The sequence below is a fragment of the Labrus bergylta genome, chromosome 22 (assembly GCF_963930695.1).
Source record: "Labrus bergylta chromosome 22, fLabBer1.1, whole genome shotgun sequence".
Classification (NCBI taxonomy): Eukaryota; Metazoa; Chordata; class Actinopteri; order Labriformes; family Labridae; genus Labrus; species Labrus bergylta.
This window is the reverse complement of record NC_089216.1, coordinates 5,135,614-5,159,981: the sequence shown is the minus strand read 5'-3', so window position 1 is coordinate 5,159,981 and position 24,368 is coordinate 5,135,614. Positions and strand designations below refer to the sequence as shown.

Sequence of the window (24,368 nt, the reverse complement as noted above, 5' to 3'; positions counted from 1 at the left end):
TCCAATTCAGAAACTGTATGTAGCATAAAAAGCAACGACCACAGGAAGTCCACACACATGACCAGTGTTCTTTTCTTGTTCAAAGCCCGAGGCTATTGAAACCAATACCACCGTATCAAAACTGGTATGGTCACTTCAAATGATCCTCAGCAACATAACATCTGAAGCTCCAAGAAAACGTTACACATGTATCACCGCTAGCTTAGCCGTGGTACACAGTCAGAGCTTGCTAAAACAGAACGCAATGAGCTGGTGGGTCAACAACAAGTTTATGTCGTCAACCAGGTCGACATAACACATGAGCATTGGTGGCTTTTGTAGTTGACAAGCTGCAAAGACTCTGCATCTATCAGTTTTTTTCTTTTTGAGTCCTTCCGCCTCCAACTGGCGGAAAATCTATCGATATAGCTTTGTAGCTTGGGAGACATTTTTTTTTACTTTTAGCGGTCTCTCCGGGAAATTGCGATTTGCGACCAAATATATGCGCAAATCCAACCAATCTTAAACTTTACATGATGTGACGTAAGAGCTTAAGGTTAAGAGTGGTCTTGACTACGGGTCAATGAGGAGTTAGTTTTCATCTGGGCGTGGGGGGGGGGGGAATCACTCCCATGATTCCCCGCTTGCCTCGATATCATCTTTTGTTATTGTTTAGATTGAGAGCCCCCTGGCGGCAGATTTTACATACTGTGCATTTAAAGAACAGGTTACTGACATTTATCAACGTTTTGTGCTCTTTAAACCTAAATAACTCCGCCCACTAAGCATGTTTGTTAGAATTATATTCAACCTACTTAGTAAGGGTACTTAGGACACTAAAACAGTTGCAACTATTTTTGCAAACTCACTTGCTAATCTAGAAAAAAAATGAAGCCTCAAAAACATCAAAACTTTTTTTTTAAAAAGCAGCGGCAACAATCAGGGATTTTATGCCACAACATAAAACTGACAGATGGGAGAGATTGTTTCTGAAATGTGTTGTCAGGGGTCAAGCACCTGCTCCAAACAAACTATTAAAGGGGGTTTAAGAGTATCATGCAGTGAAGCAATAACTTTCATTTTTGATGTTTTATTTTTCCTAACTTTCACTTTGCTTCTTTTTTTTTTTTTTTTATTGGGGACCCCCAGGAAACCTCCCTCAGGCACTCCTGGTGGTACCCAGGCCTTATGTTGGGAAGCCTACATCCCAAATATGTGCACTTTGTTTCTCTCCACCCTGAAAGTGGCCATGTGCTTCCGGGGGTGGTTCACCACAACATTTAGGCTGCCTCTTGTCCCCTGTCATCACTTTAAACACACTTCAATCAGTGTGAAACTTTTTTTCCCCCCTCTTCTTCTTCTTCTACAAAAAAAAAGAGAAAAAAAATTTCTCTTCTTACTGTCAGCTACCCGCCACCCCAGATGCCATATTTAGGATACAAATGTGAAGAGATGACAGCGTTGTAAAATGGTGCCCGTGCTGAGATTATAATTAACATTTCCAACCTACATCACTCTCCCTCCCACTTCTCTTTTTTTTTTTTTTTTTTTTTTCTCTCTCTCTATTCACCAACTCCTCCTGTAGCCTACAATAAATGGGAAAAAATGCAAGAAAAGGAGAGAAAGGGAGAAGGGAAAAGAAAAGAAAAGGGAGATGGAGGAGGACAAGGAGGAGGAGAGTGAGAGAGAGAGAGAGAGAAGAGGGTGACCAAAGAGAGGGGAGGAGGGAGGGGGAAACGGCGTATGCTTGTATACAACCCTGATTTCCATTTTTTTCCCAACTCGTAATGTATTTAATTCAAGTGAAACGTAATCATGACGTGTCGTGTCATTAATCTCCTCGCCGCCTCTCCCGTAAGTACACTGAGTCTTTACTTTCAACATATATCCTATATCTCCACACATCTAGTTTAATTTAATCCACCACTCTGTTTACTCTGTTTACATGTACACTTTTATGCATGGTGGCGTGAAACACTCGGGGATGAAACATTTCCCAAAAATTGTTGAATTTATTGCGACTGTTGTTGCCCTTTTTCTCTCTCTCTTGCTCACGAGCAACACTCGGGGATAATGGCCAATTTTGTAGTTCTTGTTGTTGTGTTTTTTTTTTTTATTTCTCAGCCAGCTTTTCTTTTTTTGGGGGGGGGGGGGTGGGGGGGGAGAGATGTGTGAGCTAACACGTGAAGCTACAGACGTGCATGTATGTATGTTACCGTGCGCTCCGGACCACTTTACGTGTGTGTCATGTATGTAAGCCGGTGTATGTGCTGCGTGTGGCCGACATTCATGTAGCACCCCCCCCCTCACTCCCCTCCCCTCCTCCTCCCCGTGACATGACAAAAAAAACGGGAGAAATGTTGCTGTTTTTCTCACTATAATTCCGGTTTAACACGCGGTATAAGTCGATTCGGGAAGTCAAAGAAGAGATGAAAGGGCGACTTTTAAAATGGTTGCAAGTGCACTGAAAAGTCACTCGGGAAGTGGTGAAAGATGTAGTCTTTTAAAATTCGCGTAACTTTAACCCAAGTTGTGGTGAAGCGAGGAGATATTTCTATCCACATGGAGGGACGAAACTCCTCTCCGTTTTTTTTTGTTTTTTTGGTAACCTCTCTTTGGAAAACGACCCTAAAAAAAAAAAAAAAAAAAAAGAAAGTAGCTTTTTGGCTCGCTATAAGTTCTCGGTGCGTAAAGCGTAGATTTTGAGAAGCAGCAGACATATTGTCCGGGAGTAAAAGTGGATTTTTTTTTTTTTTTTTTGCATGTTGGCAAGTAATTTGTGGGTAGATGCGATTAGCTTGACTAATTCTTTTGTTGGACTCGCATTAAGGCATTGTGTTGTGTGCATTGTTTTCGAGATAAGCACCGTCACTTTGATGTGGGATGTGCGCACCAAAACGCATCCGCAGGGCTGCAAATAGTCCCTTAAAAAACCTTATATAGCCTACTGTCCGTCCCCCCCCCCCCCAACCTTTTACTACAATGTTTACTACAAGCCCGTTTACTTGTCCTAACATCACCTCCAAGCTCAGAAAGTAGCATAGCAAGTGTGGCATGCAAACGTTGTAGTCGTGTGTGTGAGTGTTGCCAAATTGTATTCTGCATAGAGAGAAGTTGCCGGTTCTGTAAAAAAAAAAAAAAAAAGAGCGTTTTTGGACAAGATGTCGCTTTCTTTTTTTTTTTTGGGGGGGGGGGGGGGGACTGATGTCGGTCTGCGAGATTGGCAGAGGATCCAAGATGAAAACCATGATGGCACTTTTTTTTCCTCCTTCCTCCTCCCGTCCTCTCCCCTCGCTCGCTCACTCGTCTTTTTCCCCTCCCTTAATCTTTTGTATAGAAAATTTAAGAACAAAATGGAGCAGGGGAGAGAGCGATAGATAGGCTGACATGACACACACGCCACCCCCCGACTTCCAAAAAAAAAAAAACTACGTCCCCACTGTTTTCTGATGTTTAATCGCGTTTTTATTTTCGGACAAGCATCTGCGAGCAGGGGTTAATCTCATCTTTTTTTTTTGAGAGATGGTGGGTTGTTTATTAGTGCATTGTTTAGTTGATGGTTATTTATTTCATTAATGTGCCTCTAATTGAGATGGCCGCGAGAGAGAAGAGGGGAAAAGAGCGACTGAAAATGGTTGCACGTTATTGACGCACATCACAGGGGCGAGGAGGAAATTCCTCATGAGATAAGGCGCAGACGTGTCATCTGGGTTGACCGAAGAGACACTCCTGTCGCCCTTTTTTTCTCTTCTGTATCCAGAGGAATATGTTTAGGGATCCTGAAATGTCCTATTTTTAAATCCGCCAGAAATGTCACACTTTTGATTTTGAGAGAGCGAGTGCACAGTGAGAAGTAGGTTGACATTGCTGTCTTGTCCTATAAACAGAGATGTTGTGAAGGGCTCTTAAACTCTGTTTACTTCATCTCTCATTCGAGCATTTTTTACAGTTAATCAACTGAAGACATGTTGCTTTAATCGTAGATACATAAACCACATGTTATTTGCTTATCTGCTCAAAAAAAGGTGGAAAAAAATCCATAAAAAAACTGTAAAGATTCTTGTTCAAATCTTTGCTTTTCATTGGATATTTCCCCACAGAGACTTTTAAAACTCTAAATCTTAATCCAAATAAACAAAACAAACTTTAAGACGCCACATAATATAGAATTTCTAAAAGGAAAAGAATCCCTCTTTCCTTTTCTAAAAAAAAAAGTATCCCCCTCCTCCGCCCCTACCGGGTGTCTCCTTCTTCATCTAAGATGCTGCTTCACATTGTGACACTCAACCCTAAAAAAAAATCTACTGTACTCATGCGTTATATAGTGTCCCCATGTTTTAAAAAAAAACGGGTCTAATGGTTTTGCTTCATTCAGACCTTTTTTTTTTTTTCTTCGCTATTTGTGCTCAAGTAGTGTCCTCCTCCCCCAATCTTTGTACACACTGTACTGTACTTGAAGGGGCACATACACCACCATCCAGGTGGCTCTTAGGGGAAGAGAAAGACACAGAGGGAGAGAGAGTAAAAAGGAGAGGAGTGTAGCACCAATCAAGGCTTCTGATTGATTATAATTGGGTCATTAGTGCGCTGCGGGAGAGGCACCTGCTTGCCCTCGGTTAGGCAGAATCTACTGCATTGTGACATTTTGAGACTGTTGAGAGTTCTGCTGCCTGCTCGGGATTAGCGTGTATTTAGAGCATTAGGGTCTTACTTAAATAGTACGCCACTTGTGCCACTTGTGTCGAGTTGGCAGACCAGTTTTCCAACGATTTTTTTTTTTTTACCCCACAGAGGCCGACCCGACAGGTACCACGGTTTAATTCTTCTACTGTTTTTGTGCTTGACTTAATGGCAAAAGCGAAGCGAAGCAGTTCAAACTACATCGGAAAGGTGGGGGGGGGCGGCTGTGAGTAAAAAAAAAAACAGCAGGTCAAGCACAACACAAGAGCCGAAGTGGTCGAAACACCTCGACGCTGTGAGGCCTAAAAGAAGAAGAAGTTTAACCCCCGTTTATTAGTTTGAATCCGTGGGTGACCAATTTCCTTAAACTTTCCAAAACTGGAAATGTGACAAGTGCGCCCATTTTGGGAAGGCCTGTAAAAGTTAGAGAGAGGGTAAAGCAGTTTCCCACGCTCTCTTCTTCATTCTTTACACATGTATTTTTAAGCTTTTAATACTGTGAATATCCCTGTTGTTGTTTCGTCTTGAAGTGAATCAAAATGTTTTCACTTTTATCCCAATGTTAAAGCGATTATTAGCGCCATTTCCCTCCTGATGACAGCCGGCTTTTCCCGCTTTTCAGAACAGCTATGGATTCTATACGGTTGTATATATTTTTGGTCGACCCCCCCCCCGCTGCCTTAATTTGAAGGATTTGTCTTGATTGATGTTCTTTCTATAAGTGCAAGCAACAAAAACTAGTGTTGACACCTTCATGAAGTTGTATTGGGAGCGCATTAAGAAGGTGTAACCAAAAAAAAAAAAAAAAGAAAAGAAGAGCACATGCTCTGCAAATTTCCCCAGGGGGTGAGTTAAAGAATCATCCCGTGTTAACAGTTTCTATTTTCTCTATAGGTGCTCACATGTCTGATCTGCGGTACACATATTCCACAAGGAGGTCGCAGTGTTGGGGTCAGCATCTCAGGGGGATTGGGGGGGAGGAGTTGGTATCTTCATCAAGGACAGTTGTTACCAAGCGGGTTTGGAAGCATTTTCATATTAAGAATGTTTTGGGTATTTGAGTGACAGATTCAAGTACTCATTGGGAAATTTGATTAGAGATTTAAGACATCATGCTCTTCTTTTTCTCTCAACCCCCTGCAGGTGATCTTCCAACGTTCAAAGATAAAACACAACTCGCCGCTTTTGCCTTTCGCATGCTCCAAACCCAATTCTTCTTTTTAAGGCCTCGGAGTCTCGAATCAAGACGAGTCAGTCGACGCCTCCGCTCATTGGTTTAGACACAGCGCGGCCTGTATGACTCCGAGCGAGGGAGGCCTCGTTTTCTCTGCTAGCCGTTGCTGTGATGTTTTTTTACGATTCGCTCGCTCAGATCTCCCCAGTTTGGCGCTTTTTGCAACTGCTTTGGGTGAAGTGTCTGCTCGTGTTCTCAGCCCGAAGGAGGAATTCATTCAGAAAGACGCAAGAGGAGATGGAGAGTAGAAAGCGAGGAAGAAGAAGAGATCGGGGAAGGTTAGAGGAGAGGAAGAAAAGGGATGGTGTTTAATGTGAGAAAAGGTGGAAGTGGGGAATGTTGGCTTGTGTTCTCAACTGAAGGAGGTCTTCATTCAGAAAGAGCAGGAGGGGATGAAGAGGAGAGGAAGTAGGAAGGTTTGGCAGTAAATGCCGGAAAAAAAAGCGGTAGGATAACGTTAAATGTAGAGAAGGAAAAAGTGGATCAAGAGGTGTAGGTTTCAGGTGTCAACTTTTTTCTTTGCCTCGCTCACAAAATATAAAAAAAAGACGAACCACTTATCAGTCTGTAGCCTTCTGAAGGACGATTCTTTCCAACAGCACGAGTGCCAGGTAACCTCGTTTTCAAGGTAGACTTGCGGCCTTTTTTATTGGCCCGAAAAAAGAAAAACTCAGAGCAAACTGATTCACAGACGTCGCACTTCCTGTACCTGTCATATCTTAACAGTAAGTGGTAGAGGCACAGTGGGAGACGTTTTTTTTTATCATTGCTGGAGCTGAAGATGAGGGGGGGGGGGGGGGGGGGGGAGCGCGAGCCAGACAAAGTTGGTGCGAGGCAGTGAGTGAAGCAAGGGGGGGTTCAGGGAAAGGTGAAGTAAAGGAAATGAATACCGTCTGTGGGGAAGTCGGCCACGTGACCACGGGATAAAAACCACAGGGCCAAATTATACTGTACCGCACAGAGAGCTGACTCCCCCCCCCCTTCTCTTCCTCCTCCCTCAAGTCGCTCATCCTCGCTTTTCCCTTACACATTCTTTGTGGTCAGTCTCACATACAATCATCCCCCAAAGGACACCTCACCTCGCGCCGACTTCATCACATGACAGTTGGAGTAATAAGGTTGAAAGAAACGATGCACTTGTGAGGACACAAAGAAATACACACAGCTCCGAGGATCCAGGCCCGAGACCTTGGAAAGGCTTATTTTTAAGGGTCATAGAGAAGGACACAGGCAACAAGGAGACAAACACTACAAGAAGGTAGTTCAAGTACATAGTTTGATTCCTGGTCGTCTCTAATATCCAGGGTTTCAAACCTATAGACCTAAGGCCCAACGATGGGTCACATTAATCCTAAATCGCAGAATCTCGTGAAGAAGAAAAAACATGTTTGCCATTCAAAATATTTTTGCCCATCAGTCCAAATCCAAATCTCCCAAACAAAAGGTTTTCGACTCGGGAAGCGATGGCCTGATTCAAGGGTGCAGTCAGAAAGTTATTTAGATAACTTTTTTTTAACACTGTCCCCCAGACTTTCTGTTTCCACATTGGCTGACATTTTTTGACAATGTCAAGCAACATGGACGCATTGAGGTGCGAGATTTGGGATGGAGTTGAAAGGACGACCTTGACCCTGATCAATTGAAGAGGCTTCAGGATACATGTGAGGAATCATAGCCTTCAGACAAAAACAGATTGTGGGTCATTTTGGACAAAGACTGTGCAAAACGGTTGGATTTCAATGTAGTTTCTTACCTGGGCTCACAGGGGAAACGACATACCGTGCATATTTTTGCATCCAAATCCATAGTTTAATTTTTCAAGTATTCGATCCATGATCCATTTATTCTATAAAACCTACTGTTAGTGTTTTTGACCTTACAGTGAAAATCCAAATGCCCATGTTGCCAGACAGTAAGCTGAACTTTGTGAGCAGACGGCTGTTTATAGAAATGCCTCAAAAAGCTTAAATGTTGTCGGATAAAACCGTTAACGGCGATGGGTTCTCGTACTTCATTATGGCGGATTGCGTCCAGCGTCTTCCCGCTCCAAGGGTTCTCTTTAAGACGGTCAACACCTGCAGAAACCCTAATGGACAATAAGACTGCGACTACGAGCCACAACCAGAACATTTCAAACACCCAAAAATCTTGTCCCTCAATTACAGTTTGTGTTTCCCTTTGTTTATAGAGATTATGTGTTCACAGACTGAACTCTGCAACCAGGGGCGAGTGCAAAATGGTAAAAGACTTAACCGTTTGGAAAGGCACAGCTTACAACACAATGACACTCATATCATTAATATAAAGCTCAACAGATATGGTGCTTCCTGCCCACACACACACACACATGCACTCTATTGAAGTCACAAAGTGAAAGGTGTTCACACCCTCACATTTACAATTATGATGTGTTTTGTGCCGGCGTGTACGGACCTGCACTAACTGCTTTCACAATGAAAGCGTATCACTCACTGGATGTTTACACAATGACTTACAGAAAAAAAAAAAAAAAAAGAAACTTGTCTGAACATATTGTGCTCCGATTCCCTTTGCAACTATTTTTAAGGGAAGTGATGCATGACTCAGCAACCCCTAAACCCCCCCACCCCCCCTGCTTGACACACACCTTGCAACACAGTTGTCGGAGTAGGTGTCAAGTTTTTTAAACAATGCTTATTCTTTGAGAGGAGTGGCTACAAAAAAAAAAAAGACAGTTGACATATTGACCTCTATCGTAAAAACTCATTTCCAGAGAAGGTAAATGAGGTCTTTGAATCTCATATTTCAAGTTACGCTGCAATTACCGTAATGAAAACAACCACAGCTAACGCTTAACACGACGACCATATGCTTTTAAGCTGTCATTACAGTGCGGATGGCAACGTCGTTAACACTGAATGCAATTTCATCGACAGAAATGCAGAGGTAAACAACTCGGTGAAAGAGCAGGAGAAATGCTTCTTTTTCTTCTTTTTTTTTTTGTCCCTCCCTTTTCAACATTTGACTCCGCTCACATTTGCACCTTGACATTAAAAATGCATTTCCTCGGCGTGCTTTTAAAAATCAGGTTTTTCTCCGTGCCTTTTTGCAAAACTGCAGCATGCATCACTTTCTTCTACAGCATTCAAGTCTTCTAAAAAAAAAAGTGACAGTTAACACCTTGTCGAGGAACCCGAATGAGCTATTCATGTGTGATTTCTTTTTTTGGAGTGCAGTTGCCTATAAAAGCACGGCAATTTGCACATTTGGAATGAATGTGTTTGGAGGTTATGTGGACAGATGTATGTAGGACCATGTCTGGGGGGGGGGGGGGGGGGGGGGGGTTAATGTAGGAATCTGGATCTTCACTGCTTCCTTGTTTTATTTACACCTGGTTTTAATGTGCTTCTGCTCCACCTGTTCCAATCTGATTTGTGTCCCTCAGTCGCCCCTTCCCCCCTGCATCCTTTTGCTGCACCTTATCTCCCTCTCTCCATCTATCCAAATCGTCTTTATTGGCATGACAGGGGCCGGTGGGTTGGCGACGGCCACTGTCACGCTGGAACAATGCATTGTGATGCTGATATTCATATGATAATTCCATCAGACTTAACACTGCTGCAGATACATTTTGCACCCAGTCCTTTCTGTTTCTCTCTCTGTGCATACGTCTTTGTGTTGACTTTCTCTCAAATGATTTTTCAAATCTGTTGTTCTTCTCTTCATGTTATGCCCCAGCCTGCCACTCCACCGCTCTGATTTCTCTCCCAATTCTCTGTTCCAGCATGTCCGTCCCGTTACCTTTATTTCCCCCCCTCAACACCACGCTGGCAATCACGTTAAATCATTTTCATTCACATGGCTTCTGACAATGTGTGGTGTTTTTTTTTTTTTTTTTTTTTTTTTTTTTTTTTTTAAACGCTGCCCAGTTTTCTAACTGCACTGTGTTTCCCTCTGTCTCTCTCTTTCTTTCTCTCTGTCTGCCTCCTTTCTCATTTTTTGCTCTTCGCCATGTTGGCAGGGCCCAATCTACCAGCTGATATCAGCATTCCCTGGCACGCCGCCAACTGGCAACACTGCAGGAGAGAAAGAAAGAGAGAGAGAGAGAGGGAGAGAGAATGAAAGAAAATTAGTGAATAATAGACGGAGGGAGGGAGCGAGAGAATGAGAGGGGGATGGGAGGAGTATGAATCAGGGAGAGAAAGAAAGACAGAGAGGGGGGGAAAGGGAAGACAGGGAGAGAAAGAACAATAATGGTGGATTAAGAAGGGAGTCTATGTGTGAGAGTGTGTGTCTGTGCTTGTGTGTGTTTATGTGATTGATATGGTGTGATATCCCTGTGAGTCATAGCCGAGCTAAAATGTCAACTGGCTACATGAGAATCTCTTTGTCATCCAGGCTCAGTGACACTCGCACACACACTCTCACAAACACAAATCCAACAGATCTTATAAACACATATGTGAACATAGCCGCCGCGTGAACACAAATATGGGCGTCACACCTGCGAACACAGATGTTCCATTGTTTTTTTTCACCACAATGATTGATGACCTTTTGTTTTGTTGTGGGCGCTCTCTCTGCTGCTTCTCAACGCCGCCGAATGATGGACGGAAAAAGAGCCGATGTGCATAAATCCACTCGAACTCGTGCAAACTGCTGTGCACTCAAAATATTTTTTGGGCGTGTGAGCGTGGCCTGCCAAAAATGCTTGTGTGTGTGTGTGTGTGTGTTCAATATGCTGTATATCACACTTTACATTTTAGCTGACTCTGTTTATCTGGGGGGGGTGACGGGTTGCAGTGCAATCAACAAAACATTGGAATGAGCTTACATTTGTACTTAAAGGAGTAACCATGACTAAGCAGTGTGCGGGTCAAATCCACCACGCCCCAAGTAGCAGATTTAACAAATATTTCTGTGCATAAGTGCGTCCAATCTGTGTGTGTGTGTGTGTATGTGTGTGTGTGCATTTAGCAAAAAGCTGCTACTGTATGAGTGTACAGGAAGGGTGTGTGGGGAAGTCAAAACATTGCGCGCCCATCCTGTTTGGGACAGTCCATGTCCTGTGGTGGGTGCCCTTAAACTCCTCAACACACACACTCTCACACACACACACACACACACACACAGATACACACCAGTGCAGATTCACACTCCGACTAATCATCCCATATGCTGCTAACAGTAGGCTATGCTGGAGCGCTCAGTGAACACATGCAGAAGGAAGAACAGGTGCACACCTGTTACATGTTGAAGTGGAACGCATACGCCCACGCACAGTGAAGAGGAAATGAAGATCAAAATGCAGATTTTACTTTGTACTAAGCATTAACATGCATTTAAAGGATGCCGTAATGAGCATGCATTTGATTTGCTGGAATTAGCATTTGTCATAAAAATACATTCAAAGAGTCTGGGTGCAAGTTGGCTTTCATCCTGTTTGACAGAAGTCTGCTACCTGCAGTTCATTGCTCGATATTTCAAAAGCACTCACCTGCAATCACACTGAAAAAAAAGTTTTTATCTAGTATATTGGAGCATCATAAGGTGCAAAAGTGTGCTTTTTTTAGGGGCCCCTGATGGCCTATCGTGTTAGGTTGAGCCCCATGTACAGAGTCATATAGTCCTCCAAGGGACTGGCTTGGGATCAAGTCCGTCTTGCGGCTCCTTTTCCCTCAAGTCGTTCCCCACTCTCTCTCCCGATTTACTACTTGATCCACTGTCCTTTTTAAAAAAAAAAGGTCAAAAATAATTCTTATAAAAACTGCCTCTTACAACTTAATTTCAAGTGCATCATTATTGGATTGTGTGATAAGAAATAATCCAGACTAAAGTCCCATTAGTCATCATGGTGTCATCTGGGGTTTTATTTTTGCTTGTTTTTGTCCCCAGAAAATTAAAGGAGGAGGCTGCCACAGAAGTGCGTCCCCAATCAGCCAAGACACTAAAGAATGGCATAACATCACACGCACTGCTGGTAATCCTCACCCTTCTAATACACACTCACATACATATATACGATGCATTCAAACCAGACACAGACATTGTAACCAACTATGCAAACAATTGCCATTTGATTCTGTCTATGTGTTTGGTTGTTGTTTTCTAGATCTGGTCAAGGTCGTAGCAGTCGAGGATAAAAATGCACAAATGCAAATTTAACCTTTCCTCTTGTTTTTTTTTTTTTTAAGCCTTCTTAAGTCATCTGCTCCACTCACTATCTGCCTCTCTCCTTCTGTTTTGTGTTTTGCACTGATAGAGGATGGATTCTCCACCAGAGTGTGTGCTGTCTCTTTCTTGTGAGCAGCCCCAGTCCCCCCCTACACTGCCATCCCTGGACCACAGCCCTCAGGCCTCCTCTCCTCACACCCTGCTCTCTCTACCCGACAGCCCCGTTGCACTGCCCATTCAAAGCCCCGAACCTTCCCCTCAAAGCCTGGACATCACACCTTATTTCCCCCTCTCCCCTTTTCCCCTTCAGGAGGATAACATCAATCAACCTGAAATTGATGAAGAAGACGAAGAGGAAGGGCTGGATGGAGTTCCTCCATCCCCAACCCCGGCGGTTGCTTTGTTCCCAGGAGGAGGAGGGGGACAAGACGCTGCATGCAGCCCTTGTTTGGACTCCTCTCCTCCTGCCACACCGTCAGCGCCAGTCCTCGGGTTCGGAGCCCTGGAGCTCGCCCTCTCATCAGGGCAAAGTGGAAACTGCAGCGACGAACTAGACCTCCAGTTGTTCCAGAAAGATACCGTTACCCGGGCGACACCTGGAGTTGGGGGGGCCTCATCAGGACCTGCGCTCAGGTTTCCCTGTCACGTTTGCGGGAAGAGATTCAGATTCCAAAGTATTTTGTCCCTTCATGCCAGAGCTCACAGTCTGGACCGAGACCGCCGAGCCACAGCCCTGTACCGGACTGGACTCCCCTCAGCGCCGCTGAAGCAGCACCTGAAAATCCAAAAGAACCACAAAGACTTAATCAAGAATCACAGAAGTCCCTCAATCCAGCGTTTACTGCCGGGGACTCTTATCCAGCATCTCACAGAAGAAGAGGATCTTGATGGTGAAGTCAAAGCTCTAGATGATGGCCAGACAGACCAGAACCCAAACTATTTACTGGATGACAGCACACCGCTGACCCCTCCACTCACAGAAGACCCCATTTCTGTGACCTCTCCCTATTCTGCTACTATTCTGGAATGCGCGTCCACTCCCATAGCACCTACGTTCCGCTGCCACGCTTGCAAAGGAAAATTCCGCACGGCCTCGGAGTTGACCCGCCATGTCCGCATTCTCCACAACCCGTATAAATGCACTCTTTGTCCTTTCTCTGCCAGCCAAGAAGAGAGCCTTGCGTCTCACTTGCAGGAGTGCCACCCTTCCCCTGACATACCTGCCCTGCCAACAGCCTTCAATTCCCGGCCAGTCATCGCGACCCCCGACACTCCTGTTCCCACCCCGACGCATACCCCGGCCCCAACCCCAAGCACCCCACAGCAGACGCCGGCTGCCACAGCGGCTGCATCCGCCGCACTGCCAGCGTTTCGATGTGAAACTTGTGGACAGAGGTTTACCCAGTCTTGGTTTCTGAAGGGACACATGCGTAAGCACAAGGATTCTTTGGACCATAAGTGCCAGGTATGTGGCCGTGGCTTCAAGGAGCCTTGGTTCCTCAAAAACCACATGAAAGTACATCTTAACAAACTCGGGCTGAAGGCAGGGCTGGGAGGCCTCGGGGGGCCAGGAGGCGCTGATCACCAGGCCAAAGGCTCTGCTGCTAATCAGTCTCTCAACGCCCTCTATTCGAGCCTTCTTCTGGCCCAGCGAGGAGGCGGCAGAGGTGGACAAGGTCGATCGGAGAGGGAAACTGGAGGCAGAATCGGATTGGGCTCGAGCAAGTCCGCCATCTTAGGCTATCTGGGGTTGCCTAGTGATGGCAGTGGAGCCAGCTGCATGGAAAGACTTCAAGCAGTGGCTCAGGTGGCAGAGATGGGAAACGGTGGTGGTGGTGGTGGTGGCGGCAGTATTGGTGGATCAGGAGTAGGGGGTGCAACTAGAGGAGGGGGTGCGGGTGAAGCTACAGCATCAGTTTCAGAGGGAGGGGACCAGGCAACTTGGTGGCAGTTGGTGGCTCGCAGCTTGGCAGTAGCCCAGCAGCAGCAGCAGCAGCAGCAGCAGCAACAACAACAGCAGCAGCAGCAGCAGCAGCAACAACAGAGGTCCAATCAGAGAGGTCAACAACAAGACCAGCGAGGCCAAGGTCGGAACTCGGTGATAACTGAGGCCGACCAAGTCCGAGCATACCTTGGAGGCCTCGAGCCAAGAGAAGAGTCCGGCGGAGCGGGAGGGCCATGGGAATGCCCAGACTGTGGAAAACTGTTCCGCAGCCTGCAACAGGTTGTGGTCCACGCTCGTGTTCACACTCAGAGGCCCCCAAAAAGAGGTGGCTGTGAAGAGGAGGGGAGTGGTGGGCGTAGAGGAGCGGAGTTTGGAAGAGGAGGTGGTGGTGGTGACATAAGACTGGATTCTCAGCTACACAGTGGTGGATCCCAACAAACGGGAGACGTGAGACAGGAATCAAAACTGCACAGTGGTGGATCACAACAAGCAGGAGCAGCTACGGGGTTTCACTCAGTCATCTCAAACTTCAAAGGTACAATCACATTCATGCTTTTTCTGTTTTGTCTTAAGGTTGTGTTTGCTCACATATGATGGTGTTAGCACAAGAAAATGTTTTTTATACCGCTCTTCTGTTGCAAATAGAAGCTCTCAGGGGGGGCCTTTACACCAGCTGTTATCTTTACATTTTTCCCACCTTCCTTCTCTTGCAGGAGAAAATGGCATGACATCAGTCTCCTCCATTCCTTCAGTTCCCACCAGGGAGCGAGTGCGTGGTAGAGGGATTAAAGACTGCCCCTACTGTGGTAAAGCCTTCCGTTCTTCACACCATCTTAAAGTGCACCTGAGAGTTCACACAGGTGAGAACTGCTGTGGGTTTAACAAACCACCTTTTCTTTTTTTAACCTTTATAAATCCCTGGAAAGGTTTCATTGAGCATCCTCGCTTTAGAAGCACTACTTTTCTCCTTTTAACACATTCACCCAAGAGAGTTGGCTAGTGCTAATCATAGCCGCTTTACTGCAGGCAACTGAGCAGCTCTACCAGAGCAACTTCTGTTTAAGTGCCTTGCTTGAGGGTATATTAACAGTAGTTCTTCGAGGAAAATCAAGCTACTCCAGGGATTCAAACTGTTAAAGTCTCAGTGAAAAGCTCAATCTTTCCCTGGCCTCTAACATATCCCCTAAGAAAGACACAAAAACATGTCTTTTACTACCCAGTAGTGTTATAGTTACCTTTTTTTTCTGAGAATGGTTTGGCAACAGGCTTTTCACATTTATTTTTTGTTAAATTTTTTAGTTTGTAAACTTAAAGTAAATGCTCAGCAGATCTCTCAATAACTCTCAATAACATGCTTGCATTTAATCTCTCTGAAATTCTGATCTCTAAATCTGTCTCTGAAGTCGGCAAATCTGTTATTTGTTTTTTCTTTCATATCTTTCCTGCATACCAACAGTCCATATCAGACAGTCACCACCAGGCTCTCTGAACACATAAAGAAACAAATAGAGCGTTTGAGGATGAAGTTAATGAAAAATTGGAAACTCTCACAGCACTCAGTCGCACTCCATATTCATAATACTTTAATGGCACGAGGCAATAGCATGTCTCATTTGCCTCCATTTGATGTGTACTCGATCACAATTCAGACAATTCTTCCATTTTAGAGATGCCACCAATCCCCAGCAACTGGTAACTGGACCACATCCAAGTCTTTTCAGCAAGACAGTGCCCAAAAAATGCATTGAATTAAATCTTTTTTTTGCCATTATGAATACTCATCCAGAGCTGACAGGACCTATCAAATCACAGTTTTATTATTCATGATGGCATACGGCTCTTTCTCTCATGCTCCATTGCGTCTCTGTACCATCAAGTGATTACCACATGGTCAGTAATTTAAGTGAAGGCATCAAATTATAATAATATGGTCATGATATTGCTGTCTACTTGAGATTATCGCCCCTTAAATTTTTTTATCCCTTTATAATTTCTTGTTAAGCAACGGATCAAACGGTTCACACTTTTGCATGTACATTCGCATTCATTGCTAGAACTGTTTTCTTATTGCGTTCGTTTCCCCCCCCCTTCTTTTAAGAATAAAATCATTCATCCTTTCCATATGTAATACATTTCTGCTTTTGATATACCCCCAGTATGTTGCCCTCTCTTCCATGTCTTTCTGGCAGTGTACTTTTTATCCAGTGATGGAATGCTGCCATCTTCTGTTAAAATGTGTAACTACATTTACAACTGAAATTGGACTCTATTAGTCTTCTTCAATTTGGCTTTCACTGATTTTTTGCTACTTGTTGGAACTCCAATACCCTTTCCCCTGCCTTATTTTGTTTCTTATTTCCTTAAGGCGAGAGACCCTACAAATGTCCCCACTGTGACTATGCCGGTACCCAGTCAGGCTCACTGAAGTACCACCTCCAGCGCCACCACAGGGAGCAACGCAATGCTTTGGCAGCCTCCTCCAATTCCTCCTCCTCTGGCCTCACCTCCACTATCAACACTCTGACCTCTGGAACCTCTGGGCTGGCCAAGCAACGTAGATCCCAGCTCAACCACTGCCCAGTCAACCGAGGCCAAACCGACTCCCCGACCTCTCGGACAGGCCAGCAGTCCTGGCTCCTGGGGCTTCCGGACCAACGGGAGCATCGGAAGGCCCTTGCAGCTCTAAGGGATGTTGATCTGGAGACCCAGTACAGGTATCTGTCTGGGGTGATGGGGGCTCTTTATCAAGGTGGAATGGAAGGGGGCTGGATAAGGGAGGCTCCTGCAACTAAGGCCCCTAAAGTGTCCCGTCGTAAGCCCCTTACTACTAGCCGGATGGTTCAGCCTACAGGTGACAAGGAAGGATCTGCGCCTTCAACTCAAGCAGTAGGGTTTGAACCCCTGGATCTGTCACGTCGCACCTCACCAAGCCTTGGAGGGATGGAGGAGGATGGAATCATGAGTTTAGAGGAAGGCAGAGATGTCGTTGGGGATAGCGGAGGGGACAGTTCAACAGGGGTCAAACTGAGCCAGTGTTTGTTCTGCCCATTCCGTACATCCTCAGCAGAGCTGATGGCAATGCATCTCCAGGTCAACCACACCAGTAAGTCCAGACGCAAAAGAACCCCTTCTACCAACTTGGATGAAGAGGGAGTCCCAAGGGCCACCAAGCCACGGACAGAGCACTCTGACCTGGACTCTCTGGCAGTGTGGAGGCACGGGAGTGAAGTAGAGTCCAAGGCAACCCTGGGGGAATGGTCCTCAACTCAGACCAAGACCCTGAACGGGATCGCCGAAGATAGAGCAGAACATCTGGATGACATCCTCGACCACTCCGACTCCAATATTGCCAACAATGCGAGAGATGGTTTTGCGCTCATGGAGAAGTTCAGGGGCAATGACGGAGAACAAGAAGACGAATTTGAAGAGAATTTGGAGAACAGTAGTTTGGAGGATTCGCAGGACAAGGATCTGAGGATGTCCCTAGCTCTTTCACCAGCCCTGAGCGCCAATCACATGGTGGGGGAGGAGGAACGAGTCTTAACAGACTAACAGGCTTTTTCAAGGCACCACCTCAATGGATTTTCAACTACAGTTAAGGTGGGATAAAAGAAGGAGGGGGTAGCTCTGCAGAGAGAAAAGGGGGTTTAAGGGCAAAGATATATTTGCACCTTAATACTTTCATTTCTGGAGGATTCTTGTTTTCTCCGATCCTTCAAAAGGATGGAGAGAAGAATCACTGCTGTTGTGCTCCCTCCGACATTATTCATCTACCTTATGTCTGACAATGGTCAACAACAAAGTAAAAGCCTGTGTATAAAAGAGCATAGATGCATCGTCTTAGATTTTGGAGGCCACTTTTTCTATGTTTTGTTTCAAGTTTACTTCAAGATAGATGATTTGGAAGAGGACCGCCCATTTCTAAATGAAAGAAGATGATCATTTAGACCTATGGCAGATCCGACATCATTCCACATGCATTTATTCAACACTTATAATGGACTGTTTATCCAAGACTACTATACTGCCCAGGTTAAAGCTTGCTGTAATAGAGATGCTCTCCTGACTGACCACTGAACAGTTTGAAACCTCAAACTTCAAGTTCCTCCGCAGTCCACATAGATATGGGGAAAACGTTGTAGGAAAGTTTCAAGCTGTGAACCTTGGCTAAGCTATTCGGTATTAATTTAAGATATGAGGTAACTGTTGCAGGCTGCGTGCTTTTTCCTCAACTATATATCACTGCCTTGTTTGTCTGAAAAGTGTTTCAAGACGATTGTCCTAAAGAAAAACAGAACGTTTTTTTTTTCTTTTTTCAGTTAGTGCCTGTTCATGTATGTGGTTAAGCGAGTCTCTGGTAATTCTTTGCATCGAGGCTTCGATAGGTCGATTTATTTTATCTGAATATACAGTTTAAAACGATTTAAGTACAGTATATTTGTTCAAAGTGGTTCTAGGGTGTTGTGAATAGTTAAGTTGTAAAAGAAAAGCTACTTTGCAGCGTGATGTCCTTGAAACAGGCTGTAGCCAATTTTTGGTTCAACTTGAGAAGAAAAAAAAAGAAAGCCGTTGGTATAAATAATGAATAATGTGATAAAAGAGGTTCAAAGCTGAGCGATTAGAAAGGGGTTACTGTTAGAAATTCAGTGTTTACAATGGTCCGGGTCGGGTTTGCCAAGCAGCTTAAATGCATGGAAAAAGAACAAAACTACAGAGTGGGAGTCCGGCTGTAGGGACGCAGCTCGAGCCACCCCCCTCCCCCCCCCCCCCCCCCCCGAACACAATCAACTGACACACCTTTTCAAAGAGACAGAGACTTAGTAACTGTGTCAAACATGGAACAAGTTCTTTTTTTTCTTCGCTGAAGGGAAGATACAGGTAGAAGGACAAAAACAGAGCAGTAACCCTGCCTAAATCTGAGAAAAAAAAACTGTTTCTCTCTGGGGTACGACGTCTCGTAGATGAGTAGATTCCCTCTCTTCTTCTTTTTTTTATATGAAAAGAAAAGACAATGGTAGGAGTTATTATTAAAAACACTAACAAATGCATAGACATCCCAGTAGAATATGTGTAGCTTTTGTAAAGACGACAAGAAGAAAAAAAAAAAAAGAAGCAGACTTTTCTTTATTTTCATTTCAAGATGCTTACAGAAAAAGGTTATCAATATAAGTCATATTGATTATAATGTTCGTGAGCTAAGACTAGTTGGAATGTCTATACAGAGCACTGTGCAAGGTTTGAGTTCCCAAAGTAGTTGTTTTATTTTTTTTTTTGACTTTATGGATAGACCAAACGTTTTTTCAATGGAAGTTGTCAACTTTCTGTTGTCGTTTTAAATGTGTGAAGCTGTGGTTTCAGTAGATTTTACTCCCCATCGATTAGCCGTGTCGCTCATCAGCCATCGGTGTATCAGAGATCCAACCGCTGAACTGGTTGTCAAAGAGAGTTCAGATTCAAACAAAATCAGCACAAAAAGTGCTAAAAAAATGGAAAACAATCAAATATGTTAATTATTGCGATTTGAAGGTATATTAAAGCTCCTGTGAGGAATTTTAGATCCTCTGTCCTATACATTTTCTTAACAGAAAATCTCCTTCTTCTTTAGCATACTTTAGCATCTTGCCCGAAATTGTTTTTTTAAAGGCTGTTTGGTCTGACACCTACCCCCCTGCAGCGGATTCAGACAGTAAAAATAACGATATAGAAATTGCAGATCCTTTTGCTGATGGTTTTGTCTGCTTTTGGAGGTTGTTAACAGACCACACTATTAATTTGAGTCTTTTTCATGGGGGGCTAAAAACTCCTCATGGGAGCTTTAAAGGAAAATCTCTGAACATTAGGCAGTAATACCCCTTTTACACTATTTATCAACTTGGACTACATTTTTATGGAAGGTATTCTATGATTGTGACCACACCTTAATGTGCATTAATGTGTTTAAGTTCCCTTTTTTAGAGCACCTTATGAGTTCTGTAGTGAAAAGTCCCTTAGTGGTGTCTCCTTAACAACTACTGTCAACGCCATCGTGCCTTCTGTTTCAAGCACTTCCTGGTGTATTTTGTAAAACTCACCAAAAGCACTTATTCTATATCTACACACTCTTTCCTCTCTATCTTTGACCTTTCCTCCTCCCCTCTTCTATCATCACCTCAGCCCCATTATTATAATCTTTTTCTTCTCCTGTCTTTTATCTCCTGACCCCTCTCTCCTTTTGGGGGGAAGCTGTTCAAACCAGATTTCTCCACCACAATTCAGGCCCGTTCGGCTTTAAACAAGGCCACTAGGCCTTATTACAATCTAGCATGGCTAGACACTTGAAAGCATAGACTACCTAACCGAGTTAGACGCGTTAAAGTTAATATATATATATGTAGGGTTAGACTACTTTTGGTCGTAATACTAACCCTTGGTAAACCAAAGCCCAAGTCTAAGTGTAACAAATGTTATATTTCATCTCCAAAGGTGCCAAAACATGTCCAATGTGACACTAAAACGTCAGAAAACTTAATCATTCACCTCTCTTTCCTCCCATTTCTCTTACTTTCTTAAACCCCTCTCTCCCTTTCTCTCTCTCTCTCTCTCTCTCTCTCTCTCATGCTTGCTCTCTCTCCACGCCCCTCTCTCGTCCGTAAACTGTCGATCTCTAGCACCACTTGAAGGTGACGTGTACTATCTGGTATTGAGGCCTTTATTAGATTTTTATTTCAGTTCGTGTGGTGTTTGTCCAATGCCGTTGAGATGGAAATATGCTCTTCTTATAATGATAATTATTATTGTTTTCTGGCATTATGGTTAAAAAAAAAAAAAAACAAGTAACAAAAAAAACAAAAAAAAACAAGAGAAATGTGTTGTTGAATGTTGTACAGATAGCACTAGAGATGTTGTGTTTTTTTAAAGAGAGCACAAACCCGAGTGATGGTCCCTTCTGCTCCTCCCACCGGCAGACGGGAATAAAACAGCCTGCCGATCAATCCAAATGTCTGATGTGACAGAAATTGTCTCTTGTGATGAAAAGAGTTTCTCAACAAATTGATTGTGTATGAAGAGTTGTTCTGCGGAGATTTGAATGTAGAAAGGGCAGCCGTTGACTCGAACTTATTTAATTTCCTGCACAGCAAAAAAATGAAAATTGTCTAAGAGACTTAAAATCTGCACTCGAAGATTAGATTTCCACACTTATGGAGAAATCTACCCAACACCTAAGAGTCAGACAATCACATGGGACGCTTTTTATGTTTGCATACGCAGCGGAAAGTATGTTCAGCCATTTTCACATAAACACTCCTGAAAACTTTGAGACATGTAGACATCCCTACATCGTCTAAAGAGCACAAAGAAGATACTGGTGAACAAAAAACAAAGAAGCAGATTCGTTTCACCGGTCTCGTGCAAACAGTCTTTTTAGTGCAGGATATAAATGTCGTCACCGCCTCCTGCTCGCTGTGCCCCCACATTAGCCCACTCTGACGAAAAAAGGAACATTTAGTAGAAGGCTGGCGGGGAAAACTTCTGGGTAAAGTCGGAGTCAAAATTCCAGCTGTTTTTCAGGAGTTTTGTTTGACATCATTTCAGCTCACATATATTGATGTAAGAGGAGGACGCTTTGCTTATTTAAACTTCCTGTCACATGGAAATGTATTTGAAGAGATGTTAAGAGATTTAACCAGACGTCTGTTTTTTGCGGGCTTCAGACCCCAGCGGGGAAAGAAAAACTCATTTTGGGGGATAAAAGGGTTCCACACTACTTTGCGTTAAAGCAAAATGTGAAATCAGTTTGTCTGACTCTTAGTGTTGTCTCTAGAAAAAGTACTTAAATTTTTCATTTGCACAACAGAACGTGACGTAGCTCCAATGTGAATTTTCAAACAAATGTGAAAAGCGCACCTTATCTCTCCTGATTGTAAATCATTTATTTCACACTGAAGAGAACTCTCAAATTAAGTTTGCATCATACGGGCTGATCCTTCATTGGTTAGTAAAGACTTTTAATGGTTCTGAAGGTGTTGTTTATTTGAAATGACAAATCTCCTCGAGGTGAGGGGGCCATGCTGGGTTTGGGCTCTTGTGTAGTTTACTGCCATTGCAGTGAGGGAAAACTGATCTAACATAGTAGTGACTAATATGACTTTGTGGACAGATAAAAAAAAAATAAAATGAAAATAAAATGCATTAGAAATAAATAAACACAAACAAATGAAGCGGGTCTTTCTTGTTCATGTTTTTTCTGTGATTTCTTTTTTTTCTTAGCTCTTATGTTCATCGACTCTGGATGTGAAGATTTACAAACTGACTTCCTCTTACGCTTGAGACTAAATATTCTTTATGTTAAGAGACGTTAAGGATGTGTCAGTGAATGGACAGGCTGAATCAAGTCGCTTTAAATCGCTGTGGTTTGTTTCTCAGAGCAAAACAAGAGTTTGAAAAGGGGGCCCTCTTGTGGCTGAAAGTAGAAGTGCGAGAAGATGGCAAACGTTCAGAAGGGTTAGGAACTTAGGACCCTTAAACATTGTTTATATGATTAATATGTTTAGAATATGATGTCAGCATTTAAGCCTTTTAAAAATAATTTTATCTTACTTTCTCGAGATATTTACCAACTGTACTTGCTATCTTACAAAATAAGCTAAATGAAAGTTTTTTAACCAAATCACCACGGGCCAAGTTTCAACAAGTAGCTCACCTGTTCAACCAAATAGTGAATTTCTCAGATGGGAATGTATGAACATTTTGTTTAGCTCTGGGGATGCTGAATCCTCCAGTTTATGAGGAAGAAGAAACCAAAGAAGGAAGCAGCTTACAAACACTTGTTGGGTCTAAAATCCTGGTTTGGGAGCCGTTAGTCTACAATTACAAAAAAGAGCTTAGGGGAAATCTTACACAGCTTTTTTTTTGTAGTTGTGTATGGTCAAGTCTTAGAAGCGTTTTTATTACCCTTTTTGAAATCATGTGGCCATTCTTTTTGGATGTTTACTGTACATTCATAACACATAAAGTGAAGTTGGCTGGATACGAAGAATCGATCAACTCGTGCCGTTTGGGATGAATTTCCGGCCATGATGTTCAGTTGTTTCCATGAGTAATTGGGAAATGTAGATACACTGTAAAAAAATAAAACGTATAATTTACAGTAAAATACTGGCAGCTGTGGTTGCCAGAATTTTACCGTAAAAAAGACGGTGACAATGTATAAGACATTACGGTAAATTTTACGGTAAATGTAGTGTGAAACACTTCACTGTAACTGTTTGTGTCAGCGAGCATTTGCAGCTTCAATACAACTTTAAAAAAGCTTCTTTAGGGGCTTTTTTCTGCCTTTATTTAGAGATAGGACAGTGGCCCCATTGCCGCCCATAAATATAACTCTTAACCACTAGCAAATATGAAGGCTGAGAAATGGCCGTTGGTATGCAGAGTGTGTTGCTAACATCCGTTATTACCTTGAAAGATCACTGCAGACATGAGAGTGTCCTCCTCAGGCATCCACTAATTAATCCTTTCCTGGTTATGTGTACCTGGAGAGAGTTTACAGCGGCCTCCAGATCCCCAGCCCAGGACCGGTGTGATGAAAGTATGTCATTAAATATGATGCGAGGGCGCCCTCTGGTGGAGAAGTTTGAGAACAGGTTGAAGTCCTGCTCTAGATAAAAGATCATTAATGAAGTTACATTCATTGAAAAAAGAAGTATTTAATCATGCAAGCTAAAACTTTTTTGAACTATTTTGGTCGTTTTAAGTGAGCAGAAAGCCTTCATAAATACAAAAGTAGTTTATTTTCCTTCAAAGTAAATGTTTGATTTTATGATTATGGTGTCATGCTTAAAGACTACCTCTGGTCCAATCAGGCTTACATGACACCTTTATTCTAAGAGGCCAAAAGCACAATTTGACAGATTACATTTGATAATATCAATAAATAAACCATCCTGACGCTTCTCAAAAGTGGCCAACACATGCATTAATTCCATCCTGTTGTCATCAGTGCACCAAAACCTTTCAGGATTTTGAGGTGTTCCTAACTCGTCATAAAAAGGGACAATAGAAATAAAAATGTCAATCATTTTGAAACCTCAAATGCTTCAAACAGTAGCCATCATCTGAGTTCCTCCTGGATGTATTTTTTAAAATCTGTCGACTTGAAGAGCCAGAGGATGGATTCTTGTTCTGCTAAGATCTCTGACTGTTACCTTAAAGTAACGTTCAGTAACCATACTGTGCTTGATCTGGATATATGTCAGTAATATATCATTTAAACATTTTTCTTCAATTCCAGAATTAAACCCATGTCCAGAGCTAATCTATTTACGATGCCAATGTGAATAATTTTTATAGATATATAGGTAGGTCTGTTGTTATTCAGCTTCCTCAAAAACTGACGCT

General features: G+C 43.3%; 1 protein-coding gene across 3 annotated transcripts; it reads left to right on the top strand.

Moving 5' to 3' along the window:
• Positions 1–1,597: 1,597 nt before the first annotated feature.
• Positions 1,598–22,189, top strand: znf219 (zinc finger protein 219). 3 transcript variants are annotated; one of them, XM_029280205.2, is made up of 5 exons: positions 1,600–1,833; positions 11,768–11,852; positions 12,135–14,526; positions 14,705–14,851; positions 16,357–22,189. In XM_029280205.2, exons 3-5 carry the CDS (start codon positions 12,138–12,140, stop codon positions 17,541–17,543), a joined length of 3,723 nt encoding a protein of 1,240 aa, XP_029136038.2. In that variant the 5' UTR covers positions 1,600–1,833; positions 11,768–11,852; positions 12,135–12,137; the 3' UTR covers positions 17,544–22,189. The 3 variants fall into 3 exon arrangements, with proteins under 3 accessions (XP_065806498.1, XP_065806497.1, XP_029136038.2); XM_065950426.1 differs by lacking the exon at positions 11,768–11,852 and having other exon boundaries at positions 1,598–1,833; positions 14,705–14,797; XM_065950425.1 differs by lacking the exon at positions 11,768–11,852 and having other exon boundaries at positions 1,599–1,833.
• Positions 22,190–24,368: the final 2,179 nt, after the last annotated feature.

Bases quoted from the DNA above. Each gene is read 5' to 3' on its own strand.
- znf219 (XM_065950425.1), top strand. From the start codon at position 1,795: ATGACGTGTCGTGTCATTAATCTCCTCGCCGCCTCTCCC. The intron at 14,527-14,704 runs GTACAATCACAT...CTTCTCTTGCAG, and splicing joins AGTCATCTCAAACTTCAAAG to GAGAAAATGGCATGACATCA. The intron at 14,852-16,356 runs GTGAGAACTGCT...TATTTCCTTAAG, and splicing joins GCACCTGAGAGTTCACACAG to GCGAGAGACCCTACAAATGT.